Raw genomic sequence first — 20,410 nt, 5'->3', positions numbered from 1 at the left:
ACAAAAGAATGTTTTTTTTTGCAAGTGTACGGTAATACATCAAAATATGCAAACACCAATAGCGTTGTATGATGATAATATTTATTTATCATCATGTAACCACCTTACTTTTATAAAATATCACGATTAAATATTTAAGTTAACCTAAAATTAAGTATTCTTAAGAATATTCTTGACTTATCAATAGTCTCCAAGTCTTTGTAAGCTCGATTGTAACGACACTTAACAAGCAAAATACTTTTCAAGTGACTTGAACTTAGCAGTTAACTGAATATTAGAATAATTTATTCAGCTTCGCTTCTCGCTACATATTTATTAATAAAATATTCAGCGTCTTACAAAAGAGTTCAGAGACTTCGTCTACAATGTTACTCGTGAATTTTTATGATAAAAATCTAATTTTATTATTATCAAAAACATCGTTAAAAATTTATGATTTATCCCATGCCATCTAAGTATTTGTTACAAATGAATAATTACGTGAGATTTTAAGATTGTTTTCCTAAACTTTTTCACAAGAACGTTACCAAAGCCATAGTCGAAATTTTTGAAAGATTTTGTGATTGAAAATTTTACTGTCAACAATTATCTTACTAATATTATAAATCTGTAGATGGATGAATGAATGGATGGATGGTGTTTTAAAGTATCTCCAGAACGGCTGAATAGATCTCGTTGAAATTTAGCTTAGATGTAGAGCACAGTCTGGACGAACACATAGACTGCTTATTACTATTTTTTTCATTCCTTGCGGATGGAATCGCCGCCGATAGCTAGTTTATAATAATTTTTATATTTATTTCATAAAAAAGATACAAAAAGTCAAAAGTTTTTGCTTAAAAATATACTCTGTATTGCGGTTATTACTTTAAACGAGGCACTTGAGAGCAGCAGCGGTCAGTCATTTATAACTGTAACGACGGCTTTGGGCTGAATGAACGATGATACCTACTCTATGAATTTATATAGCTGAATTCTTTTGTGATACATAGATATGTAACTTTATCCAGTAATGTAGAGATGCATGCGAAGCTAGCTTTTATGTGTACGATATATAGCTATTCATCATCATCATCAGCTCACTATACGTCCCCACCGAGGGGATCGGAGCCTACCCTAAGTTAAGGGTGACTAGGCCATAGTCAACCACGCTGGCCAAGTGCGGGTTGACTTCACACATATCATTGAATTTCTTCTCAGATATGTGCAGGTTGCATCATGATGTTTTCCTTCACCGTAAGAAAGTCGGATAAATGTACGTATGTAAATCGGAAATCGAAAAACACATTGATGCATGGCGGGATTCGAACCTAAGATCTGCAGATTGCAAGTCAAGTACTTGAACCCTCAGCCACCGACGCTATAAATAGTTATTAAATAAGTCAAAATATATTCTAAATGTATATATGGACTTACTTTGTATATGTGTACTTTAAATATTTGATAGTCACAAAAGTAAGTCCATACATTTTATATTCCACATCTCCGTGTTCAAATTTTCTCGGTCAAAGAAACATGGATTTTAAGTTTCACAGGACTTTTCCTATTCACTATCACACGTTGTCATTAAAAATTAGTTGAAAAATTACATTATTTTACTTGTAAGTTAGTCGTATACGTCGATAATACTAAAAATAAATATTTTTAACCATGGAAAACGACTCGTTTTAAGTACTAATATTTGTAAATCTTACAGACTTGACATAATTTAACAATTACCGTCACCCAACAAAGATGGCCGGAGCCAACGTCTTAATATATTTTGTGAAGCACGAAAGCGCTTCAGATTAAATGAGATTATATTTTCATAGTAATTTCACAAAGACATTCTAAGCGCTTAAATTGCTATTGTTTACTTTGAACAAACCTTTTCTATTTCGAAATTAGATTATCAAGAATCAATGTACCATTCAGTTTAACGTTATTTTTTTATCTATATTGTTAATGCGTAAGCCAAAAATTGGTACCCCTTTTTAGAACTATGGTCAGGTTACTTTAAGAATTTTGTACAATATGTAATTACAAATTTTAAAATTCTTTATGATTACTCGGTTAAATATTTCTCTGTTATTATAAATTAGTTGGTTAATTTATAAAATAAATAAAGAATTAGTAATTGATATTGCCTTTAGTTTAATTTTATTGTTACAATGTAGGTCGTGGTTGTCTTCTATTGCCCCTGTAAAGGCGCCCCTGTGTCTCGTGGCAAATGGCCGATAAAAGATGTCGTAAAATCAGAGTAATGTGGGAAATTATATTGAAAATCCTTCTTGTATTTGGATTTGATTTTGTATAAAGTTAGAAAAACTAATTACGCTTCCATAATTCGTGGACACAAAAAGTGATGTCATTTGCTTTTAACAAGCATTCTTAATTTTTAAGATGAGTAATTTTGGTACGTTTGTAACATTCTTATGGTGAAGGAACATCGTGATATAGCCTGCATATAGCTGCGAAGAAATTCAAAGATATGTGTGTCGTCAACTCGCATTGGGCAAGCGTGGTTGACTATGGCCTAGTCACTCCTAACTTAGGATAGGCTCGGGGCCCATCAGTGGGGACTTTAAGTGCGCTGATGATATAGGTGGTTGTTTATGATACATAATTAATTTAAATCTATGGAAATGAAAGTGCCTTTGGCTACATGATTAATGACATACGTAATGTATAAGGGAGAAATGCCTGGACATTACGAAGCAACGCATGGGTGAGGGACTTAAGTAATGTTTCATTAGAAACGTAGATTAACTGCCAGACTCAGAGTCGCTAAGCGGTTTATAAAGAAGTCTCTTAGTGTTAATTTAGTACGCATAATAAGGAAATACTTAATTAAATTTATTTAACTGATTATTTAGTTTATTCGTATCGTAAGAATTAAAATCTATCAAAAAATATTTTATCTAACATGCATGCCTTTGGGCCGTGCAATTATGAACGGAAACAAGATAGCCTATGTTGTACTTAATTAAAATGAATTAGATTTAATTGTTCTTTATTTTTAAAATAGGATAACATTATTATTAAATATAGGCTTAAATTATTTTAACAAAACCTTACGTTCTGAAGTAAGTTTGAACTTTAAATGTAAATACCGTCATGAATATTTGATTAGGTTCTCTCCAATGTGCTGGGAACAGGACGAAAATGAAAAGGTTCACGTATGTAAATAAAATACATGCAAACATATCCATCCATCCATACATCCAAGCATTCGTAATTATAATAAAAAGATTGGTAACATTGTTAAATAAATATTAAACCAAGAGAATAGGAGCTTATTATCTCTATTTATTTCATCTATTTCTAACTTACTAATTCATGTACATAATTCATTTGAGAAATACGACATGATATTTCATAAGTAGGCCAAGCGACCGATCGACGCCATAAGCAGACGACTTCAATCGAAGAAAAGCAAATCTTGCATCCATAAGAATATTATTATGTAACATTTTCTTTTGGTACACTTTAATATATTTGATTGGATTGAGATTGGAGAACGTCGGTGGCTCAGGAGTTAAGCCCTTGCCCTGCAATATGCAGATCCTTGGTTCGAATCCCGCCATGTACCAATTTGTCTTTCGATTTCCGATAATGTACATTTATCCGATGTTCTTACGGTGAAGAAAAACATCGTGATGCAACTTGCACATATCTGAGAAGAAATTCAAAGATATGTGTAAAGTCAACCAACCCGTACATGGCCAGCGTGGTAGTTTATGGCCTAGTCACCCCTAAGTTAGGGTAGGTTTCGGGCCCCTCGGTGGGGACGTATAGTGAGCTGATGATGCGCAATATACTGGATTAATGATTGTGCAATGTAAATAGTTTTAATAGAAAAAAAACAAAACAATTTCCTAAATTATTGTGTAATATGAAACAATTATCATTTCTTTCAATTCAACACTTTTGAATATGTTTTAATTGCCAATCATTTTTACCACAGTTGAAATAATTTGAATTTGGAAAATGCATGTTAAACATGGATGGATGTACAAACTCCGACATACCTTTTTATACCCATGAATGTCTCTCATAAAGTTGTAGGTAAATATCCAAAAATTTAAAGTACGTAAACTTAAAAAACTTTTTCCAATTCCTATAACTTATTTCTTAATGTATGAAAGGTTTACAAAAAAGGTGAGGAAATAAAACAATAGTTTATTTTTAAATTTAATTTTTGAACCTAACAGCTTCGTAACTTTCATAACTTAATGTTTACCAGCTAAGTATAACAGACGCACTCGACTATTGAACATTGTTCATACATTATGCTTGTTTCACACGAAGGCAGAACAGAGCAGTAGATAATGTGGTACTGCTATTGATTGGAGTTACAATTTTTTTAAGGATGAAGCGAATGACGTCGTGATCAACAGGATAATAATCGACGTCTCTCTAAATAGTTATTTTTTGTTATGCCGTTCCAAATACTAATGTGTATTTTGATTTACGTATGTACATTTATCGGACGTTCTTACTGCGAAGGAAAACATTGCGATGCAACCTGCATGCACATATCTGGGAAGAGGTTCTGTGAACTGAATCCGCACTTGGTCAACATGGTTGACTATGGCCTAGTTACCCAACTTAGGGTAGGCTCCGAGCTCCTCAGTGGATCTTATAGTGAGCTGACGATGTTCTATGTCCACCAATAGAAGTACTGCAGTTCCTACTGCTCTATATGATTGTTCAACCTTCGTGTGATATAGCATTACACATTCTTACAGTCAGTACCGAAAAAACAATTATTTATTTTTTATCACGAAGTTTGCCTTTATCACGAAAATACTATACTTATAATTACTAAATTCCCATTTCTCAATTCATTTATACATTTTCCATGAGATTAAGGAAAGTTACACCGTGGGCTTTTACTGTAGTTTTTAACAACGACAGATTACAATTTTTTTTATTTACTTGTTTCGGTAGTGCAATCACGTTTATACAGATACAAGGAATTTCTCTACTGTTTTTTTGCTTATCTTACAGAGTAAAAAAGTGGATGTGACTATTTAAATTATTTGTGTTATTGTATTTATATGAAAAACATACAACACAGACGTTTAACATTTCAGAAAACAATATTAAATTTATCAAATTATTTTTTATATATGTTATGATTATTTAGTAACTATATTAAATAAATAAATAAAAATACTTAACTATGTAATATTTACCTCAAGGCAAAAAAAATATATTAACGTTTTTTAGCCATATAAAGAGTCGCCTCGAGGACTAAATGCTATAAAAACTTTTTGTGTCTTTGTATCTTGGAAAAAACCAAATGAGAAGTTCGTTTAGGGGTTTTTTTAACTATTTAAAGATAAGCCTATGGTAATATAGGATCGTAACAATTACACATCTACTCAATATTTCACCACCTAAATATACGTTAAGTTCGAAGTCTATTGACAATTAGTCACAAGCTAATACATTAGAAATAGGAAAAGGCACAGTTGAAGTATAAAATTTATTGCTGACATCCTTAACTAATTACGTCTGATTTCCATATTAAGAACTGTGTGGAGGTAAATTTTATAAATTCAATACAGAGAATATTTTATAGATTATAGAGTATAAATTATATTTTCCAAATCTATCTTTTTTATTACAATAGACCACTAGAGAAATAAAGAAAAAATCTATGATTTTTTTTTAATTCAATTCCAATATGGATATAAATGTTCCGAATAATTTTAGAAAATATAATTATTATTATTTAATTTTGGCACATCTAAATTTATTAATATAGAACAGAAATTAAGTTTCGTAAACATTCAGTGCTGTTGAAGACAATAAATACAGGTCCAACATTTTTTTTTGTAGGTTACATATTTATGTAATCTGTATTTTTTTTCTGTGCGTTTTGACAGTTAGAACTACTAGTAATTAAAGTATATTGTAATTAAGAAAATAGGTTTTTTTTCGTGATCAGAAAATAGTATTTTAATTTTCAAAGAGAAACATATGCAAACTATTTTCTTTCTTCTCTTTTATAATCTACCGAACCAATGTTTAAGCACTTTTTCTGTGCACGATAAACTAAATATAGAGTTTCTATTCAAGATAGATTAATTTGACAATTTACTAGATATGGGTAGATTAAAATCGATTAAGAATTTTTTCGATTTTCGATGGTTATTTTCATAGAACTTGCAGTCGATAATTTCATGATTATTGTTTTTGAATTACATTATAAATAAAATTATTTCTTTCTAAGCCTCCTTTATTCTTCATACAAAACATAAAAAAAGGATATTAAAGCAAAATTTGCGATGGTGACGAACAAAAAATATATTTTTTTATTGATTGTGCGATACATAGCCAAATAACTGTAATAAGTTCAAAAAGGTATAAAATACCTAAATTATAGTACCCATTTATTTGATTAATTTTATTACAAGACCGATTCTCGACAGTTCACAGTTATTCGTTCTGCGCGACAGTACGACACTATGATAATCGTCCATTTAGTACGACATTAATCTCCATACAAAATTAATTCTATATTTTATAGACGTCAGTTGTCCAACTAGTCTATCTTAAATAGACCCACTATAATACTAATAATTCCTAATTCAATCGTTGTCTTACAAAATATTTAACTTCAATGATTTGAAACCTCAATTTGATTAGAATTGACAGATTATATAACACTACACATTTACACTTAGTTTAATACTAAATTCATCATTTATAAACAATTTTCAAGTTTTTTGAAACTAATTTAAATTATGGTTTAAGTTGTCGAATCAACCTGGTTTAACAGCTCACAATGCAATATATTTTGTGACTATCCAGCTGAAATTTAGTTAACTAGGATCACTTTTTAGTTTTTTTTTACATACTGTGGGTGTCCGAGACCTAAAATCTCTGTATATAACACAGAGGTAACAATATGTTTAAAACGGAGATTTAGGACTCGGAAACTCACGGTTAGTGTTTCATAATTGTGGACATAGAGCATGATAACAGGTGTATCGAGTTTTACCATAAGCACCGTACTAGTTATAACTAATGTGAAGGGATTATACGTTCACGTAGAAAACATCTCACCACAACAAATTGACTAGTACTAAAGCTACACTAAATAACTTTTTAATTAACCTTAAATTCATTAATGTCTATGAAGTAATCAAACCGGCCGCATTATTTGATGAAGTGAAGAGGACAGCGAAGATGATGGGTAAAACACAAGGGTTGTCTATAGTTTTTCAAGCACAGGTTGATTTGTCACCCACCGTTTGTATAATAACATAGGAAGACTGTCGAAAATTGCATCTTTCTTGTCTTCGTCTTCTCGGTTTCTTTTGTCTCATATCAGTCCAGTTGAAATATAAAGTCTTATAAAAGAAAAGCAAGGAAGGAATTGATGGAAATTCGTTCATATCTTAGATGTAAACTTCATGATGTTGCTGCGGCCGGCCCTGCCTGGACTAGGATCCACATTCCGTCAGTTCTACTGTATCATCTATTTCTGGTCTTGTATTTTCTATTTTTCTTCGTTCTGCAATAACGATTCTAATACTTTCTTCTTCGCTTATAGGCTGGTCGATAGAGTCTGGTGTTAGATGGGATCTCATAGAACTGTGACTTATATCACTATTCGCAGCAGATTCTATTGAAGACCGTTTCTTTGACCCAGTAAGTCTTAGACTTTGTCTTGTTGATGGAACGGTTAAGAGAACTGGGGTCGGCCTTAGTAGCCTCGCTTCTTCGCCTCTCAACGAATTCCTTTTATCTACGCGTTGTCTTCGATTATTTGCAAATGAATCCCTTCTAGGTGGACTACCGGGCTCTAGTTCTTCAATATCATCAGCGTCAATAAAGCGAGCGTCTTCTTCGTATAAAGCAGCTCGGGTGCTTACAAAAGATTCCAGATTACGTCGTCCAAATGCATGAGGCGATAATGAAGCTCTCCTTTGTGGTACTGACATAGGCGATGGTAAAAGTGCGTGATGGGAATGTAGCGTGCGACGCCGTCGTATGGGCGATGGTATCGGTTGCTGTTTGGGTTCACTGTACGTGAAGTTTGCTGGCAGAGATGGTACTTTGTTCAAAGATCTAGGTGGTGAGGTACATTGCTCTAATGCACGACATAAAGCCCGGTCTTCTTCATCGTCAGCTTCTCGTTCTAATTCTCGTTCGAGTTCCACGTCCATGTCTATTTCATCTTCCATTTGTTTATGAGATTCTTCTAGGTGTTTCATCAGGACCTGAGAAAATATGATTAGTATAAATGAAACATTGCAAATAAGAGTATAGTAAATAGTATCTAAAAACTTATATAGTTTTGTAAACAATATTTTTTTTAAATTATAGAAATGCTTACGGCCACAACAACGTTGACGAGAACGAATTGAGCCATCAAAACGAATACAACAAAGAAGATTGGTGCAATTATGGTAGACACACAACAATTTCGTACACAATCCACAGAACTGTCGCAATCTTCTCTCAGTGTGTCTTTCATAATACCATTCCAGTTATCTCCAGTTGCCACACGAAATAGAGTTAAAAACGCCATTCCAAAATTTGCAAAATGTGCATGTTCTCCTAAACCTAAAAATTAAGTTTATTAGAATTGTACTTCTCGTAATAAATGATGAGAAGATTTTTCTTTATTACCTTGACATGGAATATCATCAGAACATTCTAGTCGACCAAATAATTCCACTCCTAATGCGGCGAATATGAAAAATAATAAGAAAAAGAGGAGACCTAGATTGCCAACTTGAGGTAGAGCTTGCATTACCGTATCCAATAAAGCCCTTATACCTTTCGCCATTTTAAGTAGTTTTAGTACCCTCGCTATTCGTAACACTCTCATTACTCTCATTATTGTAGGATTTATTGGTATTATATTGGTTTCTAGTTCTTCTAAAACTATTCCAACTATAGAAAGGATTACTATAATCACATCGAGTTGATTCCATTTGTCTTTTAGATAAATTTTTATGCCCAATGCTACTAGTTTCATTGCTGCTTCAAGTATGAAAACAGCGGTAAAGAAATAATTGAAAATTTTTAACGCATATTCTAGAGCCGGGGGCATTCTGTAGTATTCTATAGCCATGGTGACTACGTTTAGACCGATAACGCCTGCTATGGCGAGGTCAAAATATTTTGATGTTACGACATTATGCACAAAGAGTCTAGTCTGACCATAGTCCGCGTAGTAAGGTCTTTGATGCATTTCTGTAAGAACGATAAAAGTACGATAAAAATATTAATTCAAATAATTGTATATTAAAATTGAACGTAAGAATTCTTACTTCGTCTTTTCTTTTCCATTTGCAGAGCTCTCTTAGCAGCTCTTCTAACTCTTTCTTCTTTCTCTTGTTCTTCTCGACATCGGTGGAAATTCTCAACAACCACTCCCACAAACATGTTTAACACAAAGAATCCAACTAGTAATATAAATGCAATGAAATATAGTAAACGCCACTCTGAGTAATTGACAATGGGCTGTAAAAATATAAAAAAAGTTTAAAAATAAAAAAGTTGCAGTACACTGTTTTCAAAGTTAAAAGTTGGACGGAAAAAGCCAAAAGTAGACTGGTGTAGAGAAATTTACTTGATCAGGCCCAAGCCCACCTGCTATAGCGCCTCAGATGATGATGACACTGCTTCCAAAGTCTACTTAAAAACATTAAATTGGGAGGAGTAACAAATACATTTTCCTAAAGTCTACCTGTTGATCGACTCCAACTGCGTCTAATCCTGTATACATTATGTTTACCCAGCCGTCTCTAGAGCTGAGCACGAACAAAGACATTAGGGCTTTGCCTAAATCATCGAAATTGTACTTTCGATTCACCCACACGTTTCCTTCAATAGCTAGACAATCTGACTTATTTTTAACATTTTTAATATTAGCACCTTCGCAGTAGAAGAATGCGCCTTTAAATAACTGAAAACGAAAATAAATAAATTTTAAAAAGTCAAAAGACTTCGTAAAGAGCTATATAATTTACCTTGGGTTTCTGGAACCAAAATCTCTGTTTAAAACATATTATCTTTATTATTATCTTTGACATACACCGAGATAACAATATATTTTAAACGTGGATTTCAGTCTCAGAAACTCACGGTTAAAAAACTAAGTAAGCTGATGAATTAAATTTACACAAAGCTGTGTGTATATTAAATTTTCCTCACCTGTACTCCCAAAATGCCAAATATGATGAAAAATGTACAACATATCAGAACTATATTTCCAATAGGTCTCAATGAAGATAATAATGTTTGAACGACTAACTTCAGACCTGGTGCCCTATTAATTACTCTTAAAGGCCTCAAAGATCTTAACAATCGAAACACCTACAAATAATTTAAAATTTATGAACATGAAACAAATATTTGTATTAAAGCAATGTGTATCAAAACTTACTCTTAGTATTCCGAATATTCGAGGACTCGATTCCGATACGAGAGACATCAATAAATCTATTATTGATATTATGACAAGAGAACCGTCCATGATATTCCAACCGGAAGTGAAATATGCTTCGGGTCCGTAGAACATTCCAGACGCCACGACCTACAAATTGAACAATTGTCTACGAATATTTCATTCTATAATACTAATATTCACGTCTACAAATTACCTAATGAATGATCAACGGTTTTTAACTAATTTTATTTAATCAAGCTGTATTAAATAAAATTCTTTAATATGAAAAAAGTGTTAATGCCATACACTATAGTAATTATATCAACACGTGACTAATAATATTCTTACGAAAAGTTTGACAAAAAAAAAGATATTTTATAGCACACTCTCTATCTATAGCTTTGATCATCAATATTGCAACTGTTAGGAGGAAAAACCAATACTGTGCCGGTATATCGGCGCAACACTAGACCTATTAAAATATCTACGCGTACGTCCCCTCACTAATCGATCTGACACTTGACTTGAAAACGAATTGCGCCTTTCGCTCCAAATTATCCTAACTAATAATGTCTAAAACTATGTGTTTTTAGACACTATTAGTTAGAATCATTTGGCGCGAACGGCACGCTTTCGTTACCAAGTCAAGTGTCAGAATGATTAGTGAGGGGACATAAACGTCGACATTAAAGTAAGACTAGTTGCGCCAGTACACCGATACTGTGTCAGATTTTCTTCCTAACAGTGTAAACTTTCATTTTAATTTCAGTCTAAACGTAGGGATGGGTTGTATATAGTTGTGGTCTATTAAATTCAAAATGATCATTGTTTACCTTTATGAGCATTTCAACAGCGAAGACGCCAGTAAATACGTAGTTAGCACTCGAGAGAAATGCTCTTTCTTTAGAGTCGGGAGGGATGTTTGGTCGTTCCATTGCCAGTGTTATACAATTGAGCGCGATAAACAGCAGTACGATGTTATCGAACCAACTCCTTGTTACCATCCATGTGCAAAATTTCCTAATACTATGAGCAAAAATGGTTTAATTATATTATAAAGCAGACATAAATCCCGCACTCAATGTTGTTTTACTTATTTAAATCAGCGCTTGGTGTCCTCATACTAAATCTACCCTTAGGGTCACTTATATTAACCACATAGCTGCTCCGTGTGCTTCATTAAATAATTAACTAGTAATTCAATACAAATAATTAAGTTAAAAATAAACACAAAGAACTGTACAACTTTTCCAAACAACGTAATAAATAAATCTAGTAACTTGATAATAAAAGAAAAATACGACCAATTTTCCATTACTGGGAGGTAGTCATTTCACTGACTTTTTATTTGTTATAGTTGGAAAATAAATCAGAAATTCTTACTTGTTATCGGGCGGAAATATATAGAGTGAATAATCTTCTTTTTCCTTTAGACATCCTGTTGGTTCCATAAATCGAAAAAGATCCTTAAATCTGTATTGATGTCTATTGAATCGTGCCGAAAATAAGCACATGTTGTTAGCTATGGTAACCTAAAAGGACATATATTATTGTACTTCAAAATATGAGATTAATTCTAATTGTTAAATAAAATATGTCATCAAAATACGAACACTTTATGTACTAAAAGTATTCGTTTACATATTAAAAAAGAAATAAAGGTTTTATTTTCTAAATGAACTTTGACGTAAATTAAAATTGATACAGACATTCAATTGACTCACAATTAATCAAGTATTGATTAATTTCGTCTTCGACTATTTAATTTGAATTGAGGCTTACCTCTTCATTTATTTGTTTAATTAATGGCAGTGGTTGGTTGTTGGGTCGTGTCGGTAAAACAGCACTTTCATTTCGAGTTGGCTTTGTCGGTACAGGTAGTTGTGGAGGCGGTGATGTCAAATTACTTGATTTGACTTCAGATACGGTTGTTACTAAAATTTAAAATGAAAACCATAAATTTAGTTTACTTTAGTTAATATGTTAATAATAATAATTTAAATGTGAAAAGTAACTTTTTCTTCCATAGACTATATAAATAAGTTTAATGCAAGTTTTTATAAAATTATTAATAACCGGTACCAACATTGTAGATATAAATGAAATAATAGTTTGTGCAAATCACTAATATAATGTTAAATCTGTATTTTCGTGTGCCCTATGTTTTAGTCGTGTTGTTTATGGTGTGAAATTGACTCGTTAGGTATAATTTGTGATAGTGCATATCTCATATTTCGTGATATTGGAATTCTACAAACATGGTGGGTGAACATGAGGAAAAAGGCGCTGAAAGAAATTATGCTGTGCGATAATGTAAGTATTAGGATTAGTTATTTATTTATTCATATCAAACGCTGCAAACAGTTGTAATAAAGGGCCGTAGCGCTTAGCTTAGGGGTCGTAGCTACTTACCGTCGGTTTCTGAGACAAAAACCTCTGTGCAAAACATAATATGGTCAGTGCTGCATCTTTGACAAAACAAAGCTAACAATAAGTTTAAACGGGTTTGTTAGTCTCAGAAGCCCACGGTTAGTCGCATAACGAAAGGTTTGGTGCTACGCCGTACGCTACGTACTTTTAGCTTTTGGTTACGGTGCCGTATTTTCTGTAGATATGTCGCAACACTAATATTGTACGTTTATTATTTACCTGTCAAATAGTCGTTAGTGAGGGAAAGTCTGTGTGGCGTTGGTTTAACCGCTTCCATTCTTACAGTGGAGTCTGAGGAAAATCCTGCTTCTGGTGCTTTCCATGAAACCTATTAAAAATTTAACAATTTGAATTTAACATTCGATTAATTTTTAATTGCATCATTAATTTGATGTTGTTCAAATTACTTTTAAGAATGTATTTCATCGTCAACGACGATATCAAAGAAATAGCTTGTTCGATGTTTTTTGTCTCTTATCGCATTGACAGTTTAATCATCAAACTGTCCCTTAGGTTTATCAAACTTAATGTATAATAAGGGATTCTGCGGCTATATAAGTTTTTAATGTGGCAGTAAGTCTTACATCAGGTAGTAAGGGTGTAGTATGGGCTGAGACTCTCCTGGTAGGCTGGGCTAGGACTCTTGAAGCGGGCAGTTGTGATTTGTTGCGATTGTTCGGCAGCTCCGATTGCGTGTCGTTCTTGATAACCATCGAAGATGAGAGTAGAATCTCATTCTTGCGTAAACTAGAACCTAAGGACATAAATTATTCATAGATATTTATATAAATATTCTATTGCAACTAATTTGAATTAATATGAAATAAAAAACACCATATAACATGTTAAAATATCCATAGATTTCCTTCATTATTGAATCCCAACAATTTCAATGATACCCTTTGATTTAAGGTTTGTAATTTACAATTCAATGAAGCGGTTAACCGTAAATGTCAAACTTAACATTCGCTCAACAGAATATTATCGAGAACAAAACTTAACAACGTGAAACCTTCACTCCGTTACCTTACTTATATAAATAAAAAAAATGGCTTTAGAAGCACTGGCCATTTAAAAAAATAATGTCAACACATTCCGATTTCTTTTTTTTCTGATTTTATATTAGGAGTAGGTGTTTTTTTTTTAATTACCATTACAAGTTGTGTGATCTCGACCATTGTTAAGTATAACGGCATCAGAATCTGAGCCAGTTCTTTGTTTTTTGCGCCGCAGACTGGGTCTAGATAGGCGCCAGCTGTAACCTCTTTGAACACGACATTTATCGTCACCATTTGCTGTTGGTGTAGTCACGGCTACACTCCTGTAAGATATTTAATTATATTAATTTTCATTTTAACAAAAATTAATTCTAAAATGTTGGAAGATAGATCAATCTGAAGGACTAAACACTGCTGACCTTCCGTGAGGTACGCATTGCATTGGAGATGATGGTGAATAGAATCTGATGACTGAAGAAGATAAGTTACGTGTGAGACTAGACCAGAGATGGCGAATTTATGTGCCTTTTTCTAAAGAAACATGTAATAAGGTCAAATAAGCGCTATCAAATAATATTGATTTTATGGTTATTGGGATCATATCACATGTGCCATTAGTTCGCGATGCCTGCACTAGAGTGTTACTTCAGGGAACAATCTATATATTGTAATTGTTTGCTACAAAAATTTACGTTGCGAATGTTAATGATTGTAGGGAAAATATTATAAATGTCCGTTCTATATGTCAAGTAACACGGCCGTTTTAATCGATTCGATTTTTTTAGAGAATATTTTACTTTATAGGTAATCTTTATCAATGATGAGTTTATTCTCACCAAAGTAAATACATTAATATTAATAGCCGCTCGTTTTCAGCGTTCGCCCGGATGAATCTCAATATTGCTTAATGAATATAGCCAAGTTAGAAACGGAGTTACAAACGGATAAAGTAATAATTACACATCTATGCTATAAATATACAGGACAGATCCATGATCAGTTGAACATAAACTTAGGGTAGGATTTTTCGTATCAAGTAGTCATAAGAATTTTAACTTACTTTTGTGAGCTGAGTAGACTAGATTTATCGCTAACATTTAGACAATTGTCTTCTTTAGCTATAGTCACTTGTAGATTTTTTTCTGGTAATATTGGTGATGGCATCGACCTAGGCGTTGTTGGAGTTGTTGCTCCCGGGGTCGTTGACCTCGTGGGTGGAGGACCTAATGTTAAAGGCGGTGGTGCTAGGGACATTGGCGGTAGTCGAGCTTTCTCAGCCCCAAGTTGAGCTGCCGCTGAATGTAATGTTAGCGTATAACTATTTGGTGGTTTAAGTAACCCTGGTATACTTGTGCACTGTAACAAACATTTAACTTAAACTTTCCTTTGGCCCATCGAATCAAGAATTGCATGGAAGATCTTAAATATATATATCATGGGATCTTGTACTTACCGATGTTCGGTCAATAGAATCTAGACTTGATACCATAGACGATCTCTCCAAGCTTAGAACCATGTTAAAATCCCGAAAAGAAGCTCCAGGCTCCAATGTTGTTGATGGTGAATCTTGTGGTGTAGCCGCCGTATGCGTTATCATAGGTACTACTGTAGTATTCTCTGATGTAGCTGTATTGTTCGCTAGCATTTTTGATTCCTAGAAATTCAACTGTATTAACTATGGGCTATTCACTTTGCTAAAAGAATACAGAACCAATGGCTTGAAGCATATTGTAGTAACATTTTTTAAAGCATCAATTTACCTTCTGCAAATTGCATTTATTTGACTGTGCGCAATCTTTGCACAATGTGGGATGGTGTGTTGATGATCTGGTTTTACGTTTCGACTTCATTGCCTTCTCTTTGTGACCATTCACATCGTCTTTTGCCTTTCTAACGTCATCAGCGGAGCGCCAAAAGTTTTTTATTTCATTCTTAAAAATACATTAATGATATTAATATAAGAAGGTAAATGGATAGCAAAATCACACTTTAATAATTTAAAACAAAGATAATATGGAAAATAAGTGGAAAAGAAACTAATTTTGTCACTACGTTTTCACCTGGGAAAAACTGTCGCTAGAATGAGAGCCTGAATTAGAATCGTCATATTGTATTTCGTTGTGGTCTGAAAAACATTCGCTAGACAATTTTGACTTCGCTAATTCTCGTTGCTCACGCTCCCTTCTTTCGTTGCGCTAAAATGTTTACAATTGTTTTTGTTAAAACGCTTTAAAAAGTTGAATTTAAATATAATTTATTTATAAGATAATTAACTATCTTTTTTTAAGCCATATTTTAATTGATTTGATTAATTTATTTCTAATTTTTTTCTTTTTAGATAGGAGAAACTAATAAGTAAATATATCTTTTAAGAATTTATTTTATTTTGAAAGACACTTAATTGTATTATTGCATTAACTTGAACGTATTTTTTTATTAATTTGAATAATTTTTGACACAATAATTGTTATATTTTGTTTGATTTTACTTACTTCGGAACTAAAACCTTCGACTAAAATGGCTACAAGCAAGTTAAATAGAACATAATTCCCAAACGTCATTAAAGCAACAAAATACAACGCCGCCCAGTGACTTGTCTTTTCCATGCCGTTGAATAATACAACATTCCAATCTTCTTGTGTCAGGACCTGAGAAACCATTTTATATGTAAGCATTTCATCTCTCCACTACACGTTACTACCACAACATTCACTTTAAATAATTTATCACTTTCTTAATTTATCAAAATAAGCAGGGTGTGCTATCAAATATCTTCGTGTTTATAATCTGTGCTGTGTTGTTCGTTGAAATGGTAGGTGTTAAGTTTTTACTGTTGTAAAGAAAGAAAAAAAAATCGTGATTGCAATAATGTTAGTGTTAGTAAGTGTCGTGTAAATATGGTATAGTGTAAGAAAAACATACACTGTAATGAAAAAGAACACAGACGGCGACTTGGAGTACACAAGCAGAAAGGGTCCAGCATTTTTCTACAACTATTCGCTAAACAGGCAAGATGCACAAACTACAGGACGCTCGATTCGTTCAAAATACAAAATAAATACATTTCGGCCGATGCTTCTCGACAGTTACTAGTATATACAAACGTTATCATTACTTCAAACTTTACAATTAATACAATTAAAGTACTTAAATTTATTAATACTTAACTAACACGAGAAACACGGAGTCATCTAGAAGCACAATCGGAGGGATTGCAAATTAACCGACTCTTGGTACCTCGTCTAACATTTATGTTGGAACTCACCTGGAACACGGTGACTGTCGCCCACAGGATGTTATTAAAGTGTTTTCTGTCGCATTCACATTTGGGGTGATGCGAAATGATCTCGGGGCAAGTGCAATCGCGCTCGGTGCCATTGTCTTCGATGTACTTGCAAAACTTACCACCGAATAGATACATGCCGAGTATACTGCACGGCGCGGGTCCGATGAAATAATGAAAACAAAACAAACTGCTATGCGCATACGTCGCGACCGAAACGACCACGCCATGTTTGTCACGCAGTCGACGTTAACACTGCGGTAGGGAGTCCATCCCATGTATCACTACACTAAATATGACTTATGTTACGCAGATAATAATGAACGGTTTAGTGAGATAAAATGTGAATTTCAAACAATTAGTCATTCAAAATATAAAACTTGAAGTATATGATATGAGTGCTTCAAAATGTGAAGCATTCGCAGACCAAAAGTGCGTGAATTCTCAAACCGTAAAACTAGACGACTTATAAATTGTTGAATTGTTCCTTTGTTCGTGAAATCTAACGTTTAAAAGCTAAATTAGTTAAGCAGTGTTATCGCCGCCGGTACGCTACCACCAACGGATTTGTTAATTATGTAATATTATTTAAATTATTTTATAGTTTTATATAATTATTCTGTTATTTAATGCATTTTTCCACTATAATTAAAACAACAATCATAGTTTATAAATTTTATTATTTCATAACAGTGAAATGCAAATAATAAATTTAGAAGAGAATAAAGTAGGCAAAAGAAAAGTGCAAAAAAATAATTGAAAACTTCCATTCAGTTCGTACCAGAAATTTTTATTGAAATTAATGTAATTTCCAAAAATATATACAAGTACCTTGTTGATTGTGCGATAGTAGTAATTAGTTATTACACAGATACAAAGAAATGAAAGGAAGAAATAGACCAGTAAACGTCAGACAAATATTTGAAGTTAGAGAAAAGAGAAAAAAAAATATTTAGATGTGTTAAAAAGAAAAAAATAATGCAGGACTTATAAAATGAAGTGAACTTTAGTTAAGAATTAAAGATAAATAAATTATATAATTTATATTTAAAAGAACACTTCACTTTTTCCTTATAAATAAATTAAATAGAATCTATATATTAGTAGCAGCATGCAAAGAGTGAAAATTGTTTGACCGAGTACAGCTGTAATAGTGGGATTAAAAGGATCGAAGACAAGGTATTAACTCCGCGATTCAGCTCTTATCGACCTCAAGCTAACCTACAATTCAACCAAGCTCACTTACTTAACAATGTGCTTTTGTCAACTTCTGATAGGAATATTTTACGGCACAACATACAGTGATTATTACACTAGATGATTCTGGAGCAATTTGTTACAGATGGATCTAGATTTATTTACTACACGGGTTCTAGGGTAGCTGTTATGCGACTGAACGCCTGTTTGACAAAGCACAATGCTGCAAGATATTGCCTTCAAGTTACAAACGTTGTACCAGTAACAATGTACACAAAGTATCTCTTGCAGCAAAGTGGAACGTCGTTTGTGTACTCGCGTGGTTAGTTAATTAGCCGCCGTACGAACAATCATCTATTATAGGGATTGTCGATTTGTGCTTGAGTGTTGACTGCGGACGGACGCAAAGGTAAAAGCGTTAAGTAATATGTAGCAAGTTCAGTCTGTTTTTTGGGTTGTCTGTTAGGTTTTTTTTTATATTTAAAATATTGAATACCTGAAACACCGTGACAAAGGCCCACAAGAGCGTATCAAAGTTTTTTCTGTCGCACTCTTGTTCACCCTCTTCGTCTTTCTCGCAGAATTTGCACCCGAAGAGGTTCATACCGAGGATGCTGAACGTTATCACGCAATATACGATTAGATAATAATACGTTTTCAACAGTCCTCTCCAAATGTATTATAAGGGACGAAATAATAAATTGTACAAAAATACTAAGAGTGTAAGGTCTAAAATGGAAAGTGAAAATGTGCAGGTAGAAATAAATAGAGGTGAAGAAGAAGCACAAAAGCGTGATAGGTACTAGATAACCAAAAGTTGATAAGAGAAGAGAAAAATTGTAAATAGTGTGGATAGTGGTAGTGTGTAGTGGGTAAAATGTCACAGACAGAAATGATCGTAAAGTTAGGAAAGATAGAAAAGAAAACAGGGTAAATCACTCACAGTTATACAGTGCACGGATCAGGGGTACAAGAGTGATAGTTAATAAGAAACTATTAGAGTTAACAAATTCGAAGAGTTGAATCTAATCTTCTTTTCTATAGGAAAGTAAAAGTTCAATTGAACAGTTCTAAAGTATTTGCTTAAAAATACAAGTACTACGCGACAGCTACAGTTGAAGATTTAATTAAAACTTCACTGCAATAGAGCAAGAAAGTGAAAGCAATGACTTAAGTTAAAAATATCTATAAGTTGACTTGCACATTACGGTAAACGTCCTGCCGAAATTATTAATCCTCTTAAATTTCTGTACGAAAACCTTTTATATTTTTTCACGATTAAAAAACTGTGAACTCAATAATTACAATAGTTGTCAGAAGAAACAAAAAAAAAGAAGAATAGTAGAAAAGTTTTTAGAAAACTTGTCAGGAAAATAAAATCAGAAACTGTTAAATGAACCCTGTTATTTATTTATTTTTATTATCATGCATTTTATAGGTAGCTTTAAATCAAATTTATATTCCTTAAATGATTCCTTTAAATAATTGTAATTTTAATATATGTCGATATAAATTCAATAAATATACACTTGTCATATTATTCCTAGGAAATAAAAAAATAAAACAATTACCTGAATATAAATATGAAAAGAACGAGCAAGGAGAAAAAGACCGCAACGTTGTCCATTGTCCTTAACATAACAAACAGCTGACGTCGAAGGTTCGGCATGAATCTTACAAGTTTAAGAATACGTAAAAGCCTAAATGTACGCAGTACTGATAGACCAGAACTCCCAGCCATGTCTTTATCATTTCCAAAACTATGTGCCAGTTCAAATGCACTGCCAAAGAAAAATTAATTTAGATTAATTATATTAATTTTCAATGTTCTTTTGTTCAAAATTGTACAGCATCAGAAGCTTACCTCAGTATTACAATAATACCATCAAACACATTAAATCCATTAGAAATGTATTTGAATGGACCTTCGGCAATAATTTTAAGTACCATTTCAATAGCAAATATAGCAGAAAATACAACATTGCTAATTTCAACAATCACTGTCAGCTCTTCTGGTTGATTATGATACTCAATGCCCATCGATAGCGTGTTGATAAGAATTGCCAAAAGTATCCCTAAAATTATATGTACGATATTATTTTT

The 20,410-nt window shown here is 32.9% G+C and overlaps 1 protein-coding gene across 1 annotated transcript in view; it reads right to left on the bottom strand.

The window, feature by feature from the left end:
- Positions 1 to 6,247: 6,247 nt before the first annotated feature.
- Positions 6,248 to 20,410, bottom strand: part of Ca-alpha1T (Ca[2+]-channel protein alpha[[1]] subunit T) — an 81,072-nt gene continuing 66,909 nt past the window's right edge. Inside the window, exons 16-37 of the mRNA XM_013314013.1 lie at positions 20,172 to 20,382; positions 19,879 to 20,088; positions 18,804 to 18,921; positions 17,093 to 17,227; positions 16,320 to 16,475; positions 15,888 to 16,022; positions 15,588 to 15,758; positions 15,281 to 15,481; positions 14,888 to 15,183; positions 13,981 to 14,150; positions 13,414 to 13,583; positions 13,049 to 13,157; positions 12,182 to 12,333; positions 11,783 to 11,931; positions 11,233 to 11,425; positions 10,397 to 10,546; positions 10,165 to 10,326; positions 9,698 to 9,916; positions 9,279 to 9,471; positions 8,632 to 9,201; positions 8,336 to 8,565; positions 6,248 to 8,219 (exon numbers count right to left, since the gene is read on the bottom strand). Coding sequence (XP_013169467.1) covers positions 7,440 to 8,219; positions 8,336 to 8,565; positions 8,632 to 9,201; positions 9,279 to 9,471; positions 9,698 to 9,916; positions 10,165 to 10,326; positions 10,397 to 10,546; positions 11,233 to 11,425; positions 11,783 to 11,931; positions 12,182 to 12,333; positions 13,049 to 13,157; positions 13,414 to 13,583; positions 13,981 to 14,150; positions 14,888 to 15,183; positions 15,281 to 15,481; positions 15,588 to 15,758; positions 15,888 to 16,022; positions 16,320 to 16,475; positions 17,093 to 17,227; positions 18,804 to 18,921; positions 19,879 to 20,088; positions 20,172 to 20,382 — 4,880 coding nt within the window. The 3' untranslated portion in view covers positions 6,248 to 7,439. The remainder of the gene's footprint in view (positions 8,220 to 8,335; positions 8,566 to 8,631; positions 9,202 to 9,278; positions 9,472 to 9,697; positions 9,917 to 10,164; positions 10,327 to 10,396; positions 10,547 to 11,232; positions 11,426 to 11,782; positions 11,932 to 12,181; positions 12,334 to 13,048; positions 13,158 to 13,413; positions 13,584 to 13,980; positions 14,151 to 14,887; positions 15,184 to 15,280; positions 15,482 to 15,587; positions 15,759 to 15,887; positions 16,023 to 16,319; positions 16,476 to 17,092; positions 17,228 to 18,803; positions 18,922 to 19,878; positions 20,089 to 20,171; positions 20,383 to 20,410) is intronic.

The sequence above is a fragment of the Papilio xuthus genome, unplaced genomic scaffold, assembly GCF_000836235.2.
Source record: "Papilio xuthus unplaced genomic scaffold, Pxut_1.1 DF827542.1, whole genome shotgun sequence".
Classification (NCBI taxonomy): domain Eukaryota; kingdom Metazoa; phylum Arthropoda; class Insecta; order Lepidoptera; family Papilionidae; genus Papilio; species Papilio xuthus.
Note: the sequence above shows the minus strand (reverse complement) of the source record. Positions and strands in the feature narration are given on the sequence as shown.